Raw genomic sequence first — 14,206 nt, forward strand, 5'->3', positions numbered from 1 at the left:
CTGCTTTTAAGACTAGGCTTAAAACCTTCCTTATAGAGCTGGATAGGATGGCTGTCCCTCCCTGAGCCTGCTTTATCGGGTATTTTCCTGTTAAAAGGGAGTTTTTCCTTCCCACCATGACCAAGTGCTTTATACGGGGTTATTTAATTGTAGGGGTTTTCTTCAGTACCTTGAGCAATCTGTTGTTGTCATTTGGAGCTTCATAAAGGAACAGATGAACTTTAGATAGAGTTTTGTATCCCCCTTTGGTTGATAAACACACTCCAGAGCTCATTAAAGAAATAAAAAAATCTTGCCTTCATCCTGTCTCAGAAATTGAAAACAGAAAAGAAAAAAAAGTTATGTGTAGGTGAAGCAGAGGATTACTCATCTAGCTGGGAGCAGATAAATCACTTGTGGGCACCTTGTTAAGGCAATAAAATGTTACGCCATTAGGAAGAAAATGATCTCAAATCTTGTATAACAATACAGTTTGTTGTTCTTTCCCCCCCTCCTCACAGATCACAGTTTCAGCACTGAATGTAAGAACTTCAGGAATGAGGAAATTTGAAGCAACTTTTCCTCAAAATTTCATCATCCACTTATATAAAATAAAAAATCCTCCCTCTCCCTCTCACTTTCACACACACACACACACACACACACACACACACACACACACACACACACACACACACACACACACACACACACACACACACACACACACACACACACACCACACTCTCCACTGCACTCCTCAAACTTTAGCGGACACACAGAGAAATTGACCTCCTTGTATAATCTTGCGTGAGTCAGTGTATTTGTCAGCACAAGTCTCTGCACCGTAAAAGAAGCAGTGCGAAGGCCTTTGGCTCAATCAGAGAGGAGACGGTCTAATTCACCTTCATCCTGTTTCCTGAGTCCTCCTCATGCCTCTCCTGTTACATGCTGAAGCACTGAACACAGCGAAGTCCAGGCTTGTTGTTGTAGCAGAGTGCCCTCTGGTGTTGGCATGCTTCCCTAAGTTTTGCCTGCTACATCATGTCAGTATTTTTTTTTAATCTGAATTATTCATCATTAAAAGAACAATGTGGACATTTTTTTATGCAAATAGTTGAAGTAGAAACCTGAAGCAGTAGTAAAAGTTTCAAAGGGGAAAAAAAAAATCATTTCCATGTCTCCTCTAGAGACGTCAGGCCTGTGCAGCAGGTGATAACAATAGTTTGGTCCCTAAGTTTTTGGATAGTGACACAGTTTTGGGTTTTGTTTGTTTGTTTGTTTGTTTTTTAATTTTGTCTCTGCACAGCACTGCAGTGGATTTTAAATCAAAGAATCGGTATGTGACGCACAGGCTTCCAGCTTTAATTCAAAGGGTTTGACAAAAGTAATGCAATAATTCAGGAGTTATAGTCTTTTTTAAATTTTTAAAATGTTTTTTTTAAATAAATAGTCCCCCATTTTCTAAAAGCGTTCAGAATCAGTTGAACAAACTAGCAGAATTGTAATTGTTTTTATTACGCGGATGAAAATCCTTTGCAGTTAATGATGTTCTGCTGAAGGTGCTGCTTGTTTGTGAGTCTCTCTGCCTCCAGTTTTGCATTTATTGAAAAGCGACACTGCTGGATTGTGATCAGCTATCTGACTTGGCCATTCAAGAATATGCCCAACCTGTTTACTTTTCTTTAGCAGTATGCTTTGGTCATTATCCATTATTAGCACTGCGAAGCACTCGGCCATAGCCTGAATCTGTAGACTTCAGATGTGATGATGTGACTGCTGCTCTACATCATCAAATAAACACTAGTGGCCTGGTTCCCTGCAGCCATTCATGCCGATGCCATAATGCTACGTCGATCATGTTTGACAGATTTCTGGCTTCAGATGAGCCGTTTCTCTCCTCCATCAATTTCTCTTCCCATGATTCTGGTACAAGTTTATCTTAGTTTCAACGCTCTGAAGAACAGAACTGTGCAGGTTCCTGCAGATATTTTCTGTCAAAGTCTAATCTAATCTGTCCTCCTTGTTCTTGAGTGTAACCAGTGGTTTGCACCTTGTTGTAAACCGTCTATATTTCCATACATGAAGGTGTCTCTTGATTGTAGATCTAAAAAAAATGATACACCTCGACTTGGATGGATGTTATGAAGGTGTTTTCCTTAAAGACGGAAATAATTCTGCCATCATACACTTTAACTGTCTGTTATGGTCTTTCAGATCTTTTGATGTTGCTGAGCTGGCCGGTGCATTCCTTCTTTTCAGGAATGTGATTGATGATTTGGCAACTCTTAAAGTCTTTCCCATTTTTTTCAGTCGGAAAATAGAATTCTTCACTTTTCACTGACAAGATCAACACTTGGAATTAACTCCAGCTCATTTATCTGCTTCATTTGTCATGAAATAACCAGGGAACCTGGCTATGAAATGGCCTGTCAGTTAATTATCCAATTATTTCTGAGCCACTGAAAATCTCTGTAACACCTAAACAGTTGATGGAAAACTTTTGCTCAGTCACTCGAATTAAAGCTTAAAGTCTGCACTTAAATCACATGATGATTGTTTGATTTAAATAGTCTGTAGTCATGTACAAAGGCAAAAAAAAAAAAGCTCTCACTGTCCACAAACGTATGGACTGAACTGTAGATGTCTCAATAAAGCGCAGAGACAAGAGAAGAGACACAAAATTGAAGTAAATGTGATGGGAAACTAAATTAAGATTAATTTGAAAGTTATTCCTCTAAAAGTTTAATTTGGATTTTTTTTTTTTTTTTTTAATGCTCTCTTTAACTAAAGAGAGCATGCCAGAAGCAATCTGAGACCTATTGGTCTAAAGCAGCTCTACCATTTGCGAAACTGGTCTTAAGTTGTTTTGGGTTTCCTTTTTTCTTTTTTTTTCACAGATTTGAGAAATGTGCTGTCTCCTGTGTCTGGACAGGAAAACCCGATAACCTTTTCTGAGCCGGATACATGCCTGTTAAATATGAAGATATTGCCAGAGGACTAAGTCAGTGTTGTTTGTAAAGCAGAGGTGTCAAGTGTACAGCCTGCAGGCCAGAACCAGCAGAGAGAGAGAGGGGGCCCATGAACATGAACGAGTTTGACACCACTGATATAAAAGAAACAAAAACTTATCGTCAATTATCTCTAAATCTCACTAATAACACCTTACATTTTGTTTGTTTAGCCAATGCATACAAAAGAAGATTCTTCTGTAGGATCACAGACTTTAAGAGCCAGGTTTTAGTTTTTGCAGGGACTTGTTGCCAGACAACCAGATGAAAGTCGAAAAAGTCCCCAACAACAGAAACAGGCAACACGGGAACAACTTCAGCTGTTAATCAGAGAGATTTAGTGGGGCTGAATAGTACTTCTTTGGGACTTTTTGAAAGAGCAAGGGTACCTATTCCAATCTGTGCAAAGTTAATATTCAACTTAAAGGACAAAAATGAGAGTGGAAATAATTTCTATTTACTAAAAAAAGAGCTTTTATTACTCACAAATAAGCATTATAAGTAGACACTCATTGGACATTTTATTAGAAACACCTTGCTAGTACAATAGTTCAATGCTTTTGAATTTTTTAATTGAACAAGGTGCTGGAAACATTCCTCAGAGATTCTGGTCCATATTGATATCATAGCATCACACGGGTGCAGCAGATTTGCTTTCGGCACATCTATGATGTGAATCTGTTGTTCCACAAAATCCCAGAGATGCTCTGTTGGATTACTGGATTGAGATCTGTTGACAGTGGAGGCCATTTGAGTACAGTGAACTCATTGTCACGTTCAACAAAGCAGTTTGAGATGATTTGAGCTTTGTGACATGACGCTTTATCCTGCTGGAAGCAGCCATCAGAAGATGGGTACAGTGTGTCAGAAACAATACTCAGGTAGACTTTGGTGTTTAAATGATACTCAGATCATACAAAGTGACCCAAAATGTGCCAAAAAATATCCCTCACACTTACCATCACCACCAGCCTGAGCCACTGATATCAGGCAGGATGGATGCAACCTTTCATGTTATTAACACCAAATTCTGACCCTACCATCTGATCAGATCAGGCAACATTTTACCAATCTTTTATTGTCCAATTTTGGGGAACCTGTGTGATGATAGCCTCAGTTTCCTGTTCTTAGCTGACAGGACTGGAACCACGTGTGGTCTTCTGCTATTGTAGCCCATCTGCTTTAAGGTTCAAGAAGAGATGCTCTTCTGCACACCTTGGTTGTAATGTTCTTTGAGTGTTCCCGAGAGGCTGAAGCAGTCTGGCCATTCTCCTCTGACCTCAACATAAGTATTTTCTCTTTTATGGAGAAAATACTTATGGTTAAGTGGGAAAATCCCAGCATATCTGCAGCTTCTGAAATTCTCAGACCAGCCTGTCTGGCATCAACAACCCCAGCACGTTCAAGGTCACCCAGATCTTTCTTCCCCATTCTTCAGTTGGATGTTAGGACCATGTCTACAAGCCTAAATGCATAGAGTTGCTGCCAGTTGACTGGTTGACTGGAGATTGGTGTTAAAGAGCAGTTGAACAGGTGTCCCTAGTGAAGTGGATGGTAAGTGTATATATGTATGTATATATATATGATAAAAGTACTTTCTGCAAAACAGTTTTTTTATTACTAATAAGTATGTATACAGTGTCACATTATATATTATATTGCAGTTAGCTGAGATGTTGAAGATGAATAAAAATACCCTTCAGTGTTTTCTCTTCTGTTGTAGCAGCTAACAAGTCACAGAAAGCAGAAACATGGCAAAGAAACAGAAATCACAGATTTAACACTTCAGGATGCTTTTATAAAGTGATCATTTGTTCTCTTTCAGTGCGCAATTGTGATTGTTAACTTTCGAATAACTTGAATAATAAGTATTCAAGTTCACGTACTTCAGCTTCAGTTGAATCCTTTGGAACAAACCTACAAAGAAAACCAAAAGAATTCCCGGTGTGCCCTGCAGTCACTCAGCATTTATTTATATGCAGCTTTAAACAGGCATTATGTGATGGAGCATCAGCAGACTCATATTAATTCATCCTGTTCATAACTTTCAAAACAGTGTTTGCGCCTGTATTAGTCTTATTTATACTGGAGTGGCTTGTTTTGCAACCCACTGTGTAATGACAAATAGTGGCAGATCTCAAAGCTCTGAATAGTAAAGAGAGGCCTTCAAGCCATCTGTTCCAGTCGAGGTTTTTAGTGTCTTTCTACCAAGCACGCCTCAACCTGCCTCCTCAACAGCTATCAGCAGTTTCCACATATTACTCCTCACATGTGAATAGCTGCACGCAAATGTGTATTTGTGCTCTATTCAAGTCAGTGTTAACAGCCAAGCCAGCTGTAATCTGATGACTGTGTCGCAAACGGCGACCAATCAGGTTCCACTTTCTCTCCTCATTTGTTTGGCGTTAAATAAGTGTTTCATCACCAGAGGTAGACGTGTCTCTTGTGTTTGCCGCTATGTTTGATGAAAGTAAAGATTCGATACACAGCTCCAGCAGATTCTCAATAGTCCTGATGAGAACAACATTGACGCTTAGGTTGAGAGGCAGCGCAAATATGGAGAGCACACATACCAACCCTATCATTACATTCACCCCGAGGCAGGGAAAACCCCACTGTCGCCACCCACACCAGCTCCTGCACTGCGAGTCCACGTTTTCCTCTCTGATAAATGCCACAGATACATCTCTCCTTGCCATTTCTTGCTCCTGTCCTCCCTTCTTTCCAGACAAACACATTGGGGAGGTAAGGACAAAGTCTCCATGGTTGCATGTCAACATCTGCCAGCTGTTCCAGGCTGTATGAACAGTACAGCTGCTCTCTGTTTTCTCTGGGTCAACATGCTGTGCTGGCTCAGACACCAACATCCCTGGTTTTACAGGCTTGAAGGGTGCAGACAACTCTGGAATGAGTTCTTGGCAGTGACAGTCGCTTTTATTGAAGACTCTGAACATCAGCGAATGGGCTTGGCGTCTCCTTTGAAGGCCTGTGGTGCTCGTGGTCAGCAGGAGCAGAAGGAGAAAGAAGCCCATGGACCAGCAGGGATTTATGCCACTAGAAATGGGGCTGAAAAGGCTGGGCAGACATCTGACAAGGGAGCTATTTGTGTGGAGACAGGCAGCAGCCCACACTTCCTCCAGCTTCCATTGCCCCCTGACATTGAGGGCAACAATGACCCACACTGACAGGCAGCAGAGGTAGCCGACAACATGAGACCGCATGTCTTCATCTGAGCCGCTGCTGTCTTCCTCTTCCTCCTCCTTCCCATCACAACACTGTCCATCAGAGCCTGCTGTCCGCCTTGCTGTCCTGAGAGGGACGACAACACAGGGCCACAGGAGTCTGATCACAGTCTCCACAGCGATCAGAGGTGCAGTCAGGAGCAGCACCGCTCCATAGGTTTGGCTGAGAAAGAGCAGGAAACGCAGGGCAATAAAATCCCCTGATGGAGTCAAGTCCGTCAGCCAAGAGTCAAAGATGTAAAGGCAACTCAGAAAAGCTGCAGAAACACAAAACACAAAGAAAAAGTGTCAGAGTCAGTGAGTTAGATGACTGGATTAGACTAGATAATTAGATATCAGAAAGAAGAGAAAGAATTGCTTTAATAAAGTAACTTAAAATAAATATTCTGCTATTTTATTAAAGGCAAAGCTCTGAAAAACACTTCATCCTAATATAGGTGTAAGGTAACTCGGCCCGCACCCACTAAAACAACAGCGAACACAGAGACAAAGCCTAAACCAAACAGGTTTCCATACATGCACTGCAGCCCTGAGCTGTTCGAAACATTACCCAGTGCAGATGTATGTCAAATGTCCAAATCATTTTTTATCCTAACACACCCCTCCATACAAAGGCAGTTTGACTGATTGAAGTATGAATAACTTGGGTAACTGTGTAGTAGTTAATGTGTCTTGCCTCCCAAATGCTCTACCAGTGCCCCAGCCAAAACCAAAAGGAGTGGTGAAATTTACACAAGGTCGGTTGTATTTATCTTTATTTTATTAAACGATAGCATTTGCATCTCCTATCATTTGCTACATGTAAATAAAAAGCATCTGGCAGCGAGTGGAACTGGTTCCAGCATCATTACATCTCACATAACAGCAACTTGCATTGATTTTTATTATTGTAGAATCTGTAAATTGTTTTCTTGTTCTGTCAGAAAATTGTGAAAATGTTCATCCGAAGTTCCAAAAGTAAAGTAACAACAACAACCCAAACTCAAAGATTACAATAATTCTTTAATCTGTAGCTCTCAGATAAAGATATAAGTTCATTTCCTTTTCTATTTTACCTACAGTGAACATGAAAAACACTTTTATATCTTTTTTAAATTCATACTTCTATATTCTTCTCAAGTTTGTTTGGTAGATATAGCTGCTTTGATGTCTAATCACCTTATGAAATATAAACATTTATTATAGATGAGGTTATTATAGATTAGATTAGATTAAATAGGCTCCCAATTAATTTACCAGGCATTTTGGTTCTTAAAGCCGATTAGACCGACTCAGGTTGGAGTTGTGAAACCACTGCTCGTATTTACCTGAGATCTCTTTGTACTAAAAAGAATGAGTTGTAACGTGTCTCTGTTAAGAAACGCCAGCTCCATTTCTTAATAGATACAGAGTTTCTTTTTTCCATGTTCAATAAAAACAAATTATTGACAATAAAAGTACATTTCTAAAGTCATCACCTGTCAGAGTTTAGACCTCTTGAAGAAGGAGATAAGGCAGGTTTTCAGATTTGACTGGACCATGGATGTGTAATTAAGAGGAATTTTGAAATATGGGAATGCACAGTATTTATGATGTGCTGTTAATCTATGAATTGAGAAACTGCTGAAACATTTAGGAGCATATATACTCATTGACTTTGTCAAGTGTTACATAACTTTAAGATTTAAAAAGTTCAACAGTTAACAAATGTATTGAAAGTAAGTTTAAAGCTTTCCTCTTTTGTTTCATTTTTACTGATGTAGGAAAACTCTGGCTTCTCATGGCTCCTGCTGACTCCTGCTAGCATAATGTTTTGCCCGCCCTGCGCTTCAAAATGCTCCTTCAGTCTTCTCACTCTAACAGTTTAATCAGAAACCTCACAGAAATGTTTTCTTCCATCGACAGAGGCACACATCCAAATGCTGCTGAAGCCTGAGCATTAATCACATCCTCAGCCAGCAGATCCCAGGCAGAGCAGCTGCAGCTGTGATCAAAGCCTGTGGCTACATACTGCCACATCTCAGCCACTGGCAATGAATTAAACGTGTGACGTTTCACAGCATCTCCTTTCTGTTGTGTCTGCAGTGCATTTATTACAGAGCGTGTACTGGATCAACAAATTCACTATTTCTGTAAGGCCATCGAGGCATCATTATTCGATTTGATTCTTTATTTGCTGCACCTATAGCCACGCCCAGCAGTGATGTCACAGGCCTCGGGTAACTCCTGCGAATCACCATTGCAGGGTGAGTGCTTAAGCCACTGGAGGTCAGTAAAACCAAGATTCTGCTGTGGGGTAAGTTTACTCTTAAAAAATAAAAAATTTTATTTGGAAACTTGAACGTACAGGTTGTTGGAAACACCTTCTGATATTTTAAACTAATTCAAGTGACTCAGTTTGTATAAGAGGGCTGTGGGGGAACTGTAAACACTGGCTTACAATCCTGCAGTGTCCTAATCAAGCCCTCACCTGTGACCAGGAAGTCTGTGAAGACGAGGAGGCAGCAGCAGCAGAAACTGACAGCACTGTACGAGTCGGCCAATGAGGGCAGGAAGAGAAGACTGCAGGCCAGTTTACATGCACACAACACAGCCGCGCCTTCCAACACACCATCCATGGCTGAAAAAACACAGAGTTAACATATTAAAATGGCTTCTTGTCTCAGGGTAGAAGAATTCAGGGATGACAAATACAAACACTTCTGGAACATCTTACAGAGTCATATTTATGTTTTACATGGTCATTCTGGCCATTCAACCTCCAGTGTTTTAACACCATGCTTCACAATCAATATTTAGTTGTTTACATTAACACTGAACCCTGGAACTGAAGCCTGTTTGCAAAAGACCGAAATGAAAATTCTAGGAATAGGTTCATGTCATGTCACTGGGTAAATATCAATACTATTCAAATTTTTTCAAAATGATGTCTTCCAAAGGCAAGACAAGAAATAAATAGTAATAAATGCAGTTCACATTCAGTAATGTGAACAGGTGCAAATGTACAGTAAACTTTGCTGCGACCTGTCTGCCAGCATGTCCACTTCCTGGCCATGAAACTGGTTTAACCTGTGTAAACACTCCCGCCACCTCTACCACACAGCTACAGGTGAAAATCTATACTACAAGCACCAGATAGTATCAATCTTCTACGAAGTTCATTCGTTCTTACCTGTGCACACAGGAGCCTACAGAGCCACATGTCAATATGAGCTTCAAATGCTTCATCCGCTTTCTTCGCCTCCCCTTTTGCTCCACCCTCAAAGGGGATAATGACCCTCCTCCTTCCTCCCCTTTACCTCCCCCACCTCTCTCTGTGATCCCTGCACCTGGACAGTGGAGGTGAGAGAACTGCAAGGGTGTGGCGTTGTTTGTGCTGACGAGAAAACCTGTCGAACGAGTACGTAACCAGCAACGTGTGATGCAAAGGGGGTGTCTGTTTGCTTGTAAAGAAAACATTATCTAAACAGTTCTGTGTTATGCCCCTGAGCCTGTTCATACTGCACTGTGCTAGTTCAAAGGGTACTTTAAATACATACATGCTGCATGCAGTCTTATAAAGCTGGATTAAACTCCAGATCACTGAAAATAGAAATACGGTTTGTTATTTATTAGCTTTTCAATGCTACATTTTAATCACTTGATCCTATTTAGGCATCACAAGTGATTAGTTATTATACTGGTTTCCAGTAATGCTCTGTTTGTAGAGACAGAATGGTCCTCTGTATCCAGTAGATAGACCCTGCATGCCACATTATTTATCTATAAGATCCTTGTGGTGAAAACTGCCTGATTACTTCTGCTCTTTTATATTGAGAAATGAAGTGTAAATAAAGTGCATCTTCATAGGATTTTAGGCCCTACGCTTAGCTTTTAAAGCACATCAAGAGTAATAAATTAAAACACAGCACAGTTATCTTTAATTATATAGAAAGCAACTCACTGAAGCAGGCAGTGTGTTGATCATTTCTCATCAGCTACTGCATCTTTATCTTTAAAAACAATGAGGTCATTTTTTAAACAAGCCTAAATGTTCTTGACAGGAATCCCTAACACAGCATCGTCACTGTGATATGCTTCGCAAAAACAGAACATTTACTTTTCAGAAGGTCATCTTGTGCTCAGATCTTGCCTTTAAAAATGCTGCACCGCCAGAAAGATTTGTGCAACTTTCTTCTGAGCAGATAAGCTTCAAACGCTCAGGTTGAGAGTGGATTTTTCCCCACAGAAGCTGTGCTTTTGCATGATCCTCCTTTGCATTTCAGCCCATTAAGGAACAGAGCAAGCTCCCAGACAGGTGAAAACATGTGCAGACTAATGAGTGCCTTTATTGAATGACAAATCAGACATATGAAGGTGTTGCATTGTTTTATGGATGTCAAAGGGACTGTGTCTCTATAGCTCTAGTATCTTGGATATCAGATGAGGACTCACATACATATAGATCTATATTTCTATATATCTATATCTATATATCTATATAGATATAGATATATAGATATATATAGTAGTTTGCAACATATTTTTTAAGGTACAAAAGGAAAATAATCTTGTGATGTCCTCCAAGGGGAGTCTAGGCTTGAAATTTTGAAGTTTATTTTAGTGGCTGCCTGAAAAGCCAATCATGTATTTTCTACCACTTATCCGGGTTTGTGTTTTGGGGGGTGAGAGTCTGAGCAGAGAAGCCCCAAGTTCCCTCACTATGGCTGTCTCTATCAGCTCATCAAGTCATTTACAAGTCAGCTGAAAGATATAATATCTTTAGCGAGTCCTGGGTTTCCCCCGTGGCCATTCTGCTAGTAGGAAATACTCGAAACACCTCACCTATGAGGCATCCAGCAGTCACCTGACTAGGATGCCTCCTGGTTACCACCTGAACTGGCTGCTTTTAATCTGGAGGAGCAACGGCTCTACTCAGAGTCCCTCTGAAAGATTGAGCTCTTCCTTCTAAGTGAGAGCCCAGATATCCTGATAAACACAGTGTAGGAACCATCTAAACTTACAAAAGTGTTCCTAAAAACTGAGCCTATTCATGAGAGGCCGACGCACCGATTTCTATGGCATAATAGTGTCATGATGTGTGTGTGTCAGAGGAAGCCAAATTCAGACTTAAACTTAGGCAGACAGAAATAAAACTTCAAGTATAGTAGGAAATGGTCCAAAGAAAAAAAAATCCAGGAAACAAATACAAAAACATGTTAGAAACATCTTGGGGTGGAATAACAAATGCATTGACAAACGATAAGTAGAAAACTGGTTACTTAAACACACAAGGCTCCCCACCGGAAGTGAACACAGCTGGGGAACAACACAGGTGCAAACAATCAGGGAAACAAGAGGAAGTAAAAGTGAACACGAGACAGACAGGACAGAGAACTATAAAGAAGCTAAAGCAGAAAGTGAAATGTGATAAATAAACAGTCACAGACACAAAGAACTAAGGTGAGAGGATGGATCGAAACCCTGAAACAATTAGGAACTGAGAATGAGACTAAAAAGGAAAATATATGAATAACAATATAAACAAAACTATAAGCACAAACCAAGGAAGGAAGACCGAATTTGCACAATCAGTCTGATGAGGTTTATCCCAACTTGCAAAGTGAAGAGATGTGCTTCTTCTTTCCCCTCATAAAATTAAATATCATACATAATATACACTGTAAATGTGCAAGACTTGTTTTTTTTAACCTGACTCTGCATCCTGACCTGATGTGAGACACGGGCTTCACCTGCAGTGAAATATCTCATTGGGTTTCTTTGCCTCAATAACTCATTAACCTCTGATCTGTAACTCTACTGGCAGGAATCATCACCAGTCAGTTTTTCCTCACAATTTTTAAAATCTGTGGATTTTCAGAGATTTGGAAAAGTTGCTGCAGCACTCCATTTACAATCCACTTCAATAAAACTAGAGTTAAGATGATTTTAACAACTGTAATAAAGTTTCTTTGTTTTTTTGTGTGATTACACTATGCAGCTCAGTTTTTGTTTTGAAAGTGTTATATCCTGTTTGATTTTGTCTCCAGGGTACAGAAAATATATTTTATTATTTTTAAACTGTCACTTTTTTGTGACTAGAACAGTGAAAAAAAAAAAAACAGATGACCTTTCTGATGCAACCCCAAAGGGGTGTATATATGTATATATATATATACATATGTGTGTGTGTGTGTGTTTATCATTTATTTGTTATAGAGTACTCTCAAAAACTTTGATCATATAGGAGAAAAGATGGCTGGCATCACAATTACTAGCTGTAAGACCGGGGTGTTAAATACTATTTTAAAGAGATCATGAAACACAAATGCATTTTCGACATCTTATGTAACCATAATGATGACATTTACAAATTGAATTATTTCCCACAATAAATCAGTAACACATTTTCAAACGTTTTGCTTAATTTAAATCAAAACAGGGTGAAAGGAACCCTTTAGTTTGCATCTGACTAGGTGAGGGGCTTCGAGCATGTCCTACAAGGAGTAGGTGCCAGAGCAGACCCAGAACACGTTGGAGAGAATCCTTGGTGCCTCCCAGAAGACCAGGAGGAGGTGGGAGGGGAAAGCGGTGGCATGCTTTGGCTGCAGCCACCATGAAAAATGGCTGGATGTATTAGTTAAGATAAATTTTTATGTATGTTGGAATTTAACTTTGTGGCAATAAACAAAAAAGGAAAAATGTGGCCATTACCTATGTTATAGTGTTATTCCATGGCAAATATGAGCTGACCGCATTTACTTTCAGCCCAAGTAAGAGCCACATATGTGTAGTCAGAAATCTGCCAATTAAATCAGAGCCTACTGCTCTCTATGTGCACCCGCTTTGTATTTAGTGGCAGTTCATTTGAATGCATTTTGTTTTCTCTGTCTGACTCATTTCAAATATGGAAGAGGTGGAGTCCCACTGAGATATACATTTTACATAGATTTGAATGTGTGTGTGAGCACTTGCCCTTATGCTAACAGCAAGAGGATGCAGAGTGTAAAGAGAGCTGCAGCATGTTAGTAAATGACACATTAAAGAAAATCATTACTTAAGGTTGGAAGGTTAAAAACCCCAATAACGCAACAGTCCTGGACTAAATCATCTGATCTTATTAACGCTCCATTGTATGTTGCTGGATATTATAAAATTAACACCAAACATTCAGCCTACTTTTACAAGCAAAGACAAAAAGCTTGAAGCATCACCTGCAGCACAGCACGTCAAACAAACATAGTCAACAGAGAAGGTAAGAAGCTTACTCAGCTGTGCAAACAGTCTTATCACAAAGTAAAGAACTACCGCCGGTGTGATATTGGCACCTTAAAACAGTTTACAGCAATTAAATCACAAGGATGTGTGCTTTCAAACAATTTTTGTCAAATATAATCCATAAAAGGGCCATGCTGTTTAATAACGTTGGGATTGTCCCCTGAAATTCTTTTTTTAGAGAGATTTTTGTATCAAAGCCAAGCTTAGAATTCAGTATTTTATAGCATAAAGTATATGTTACACCTGCAGTAAAGCATCACACAGAAGCACAGGCATCAATCTAGGCGTTTTAACTGTTATAAACAGGTGTCAAAATTGGTTTGCTCCACCCTGCCACAGGACTAAAGCTAACACTGATGGCTGTGACGTTGTGCAGTGTGACGGCCTGGAAAAAAAGTGAAAGCAACACAGACAAAATTCTGTATGCGGTAAAAGATAAATCACTAAAGAACATATTTGCATTCATGTACAAATACACTTCAAAAAATTTAATTTTACAAAAAAGAAAGAAAGACAGGAAGCACTCCGTGGCTCTCACATCTGATCAAACAGACATTTCACACAAGGAACAAAATCCAAGAAAAAGTGCTAATTACTACTATATGTGGTGCAAATGTAGCCATGCAGTATGTTATCACCAAAGGTAAAACGAAACAACAACAAAGAAAACTCCACATGCATCCTCCTATTCACTCAGGCCACCAAACCTGTCTCACAGGTACATCTTAGACCCCTGAA

The 14,206-nt window shown here is 39.7% G+C and overlaps 1 protein-coding gene across 5 annotated transcripts in view; it reads right to left on the bottom strand.

Annotated features, from left to right (window-relative positions):
- Positions 1–4,766: 4,766 nt before the first annotated feature.
- The window catches only part of LOC116316503, a 33,713-nt gene continuing 24,273 nt past the window's right edge, over positions 4,767–14,206 (bottom strand). Inside the window, exons 1-5 of one of the 5 annotated variants that reach the window (XM_039611786.1) lie at positions 10,311–10,366; positions 10,155–10,203; positions 9,384–9,600; positions 8,682–8,831; positions 4,767–6,489 (exon numbers count right to left, since the gene is read on the bottom strand). In XM_039611786.1, coding sequence (XP_039467720.1) covers positions 5,396–6,489; positions 8,682–8,829 — 1,242 coding nt within the window. In that variant the 5' untranslated portion in view covers positions 8,830–8,831; positions 9,384–9,600; positions 10,155–10,203; positions 10,311–10,366 and the 3' untranslated portion in view covers positions 4,767–5,395. Of the gene's footprint in view, positions 6,490–8,681; positions 8,832–9,383; positions 9,601–9,750; positions 9,794–10,154; positions 10,204–10,310; positions 10,375–14,206 lie in introns of those variants that run through there. The other 4 variants (XM_039611785.1, XM_031735057.2, XM_039611787.1 and 1 more) reach the window with 4 other exon arrangements.

The sequence above is a fragment of the Oreochromis aureus genome, linkage group 5 (assembly GCF_013358895.1).
Source record: "Oreochromis aureus strain Israel breed Guangdong linkage group 5, ZZ_aureus, whole genome shotgun sequence".
NCBI lineage: Eukaryota > Metazoa > Chordata > Actinopteri > Cichliformes > Cichlidae > Oreochromis > Oreochromis aureus.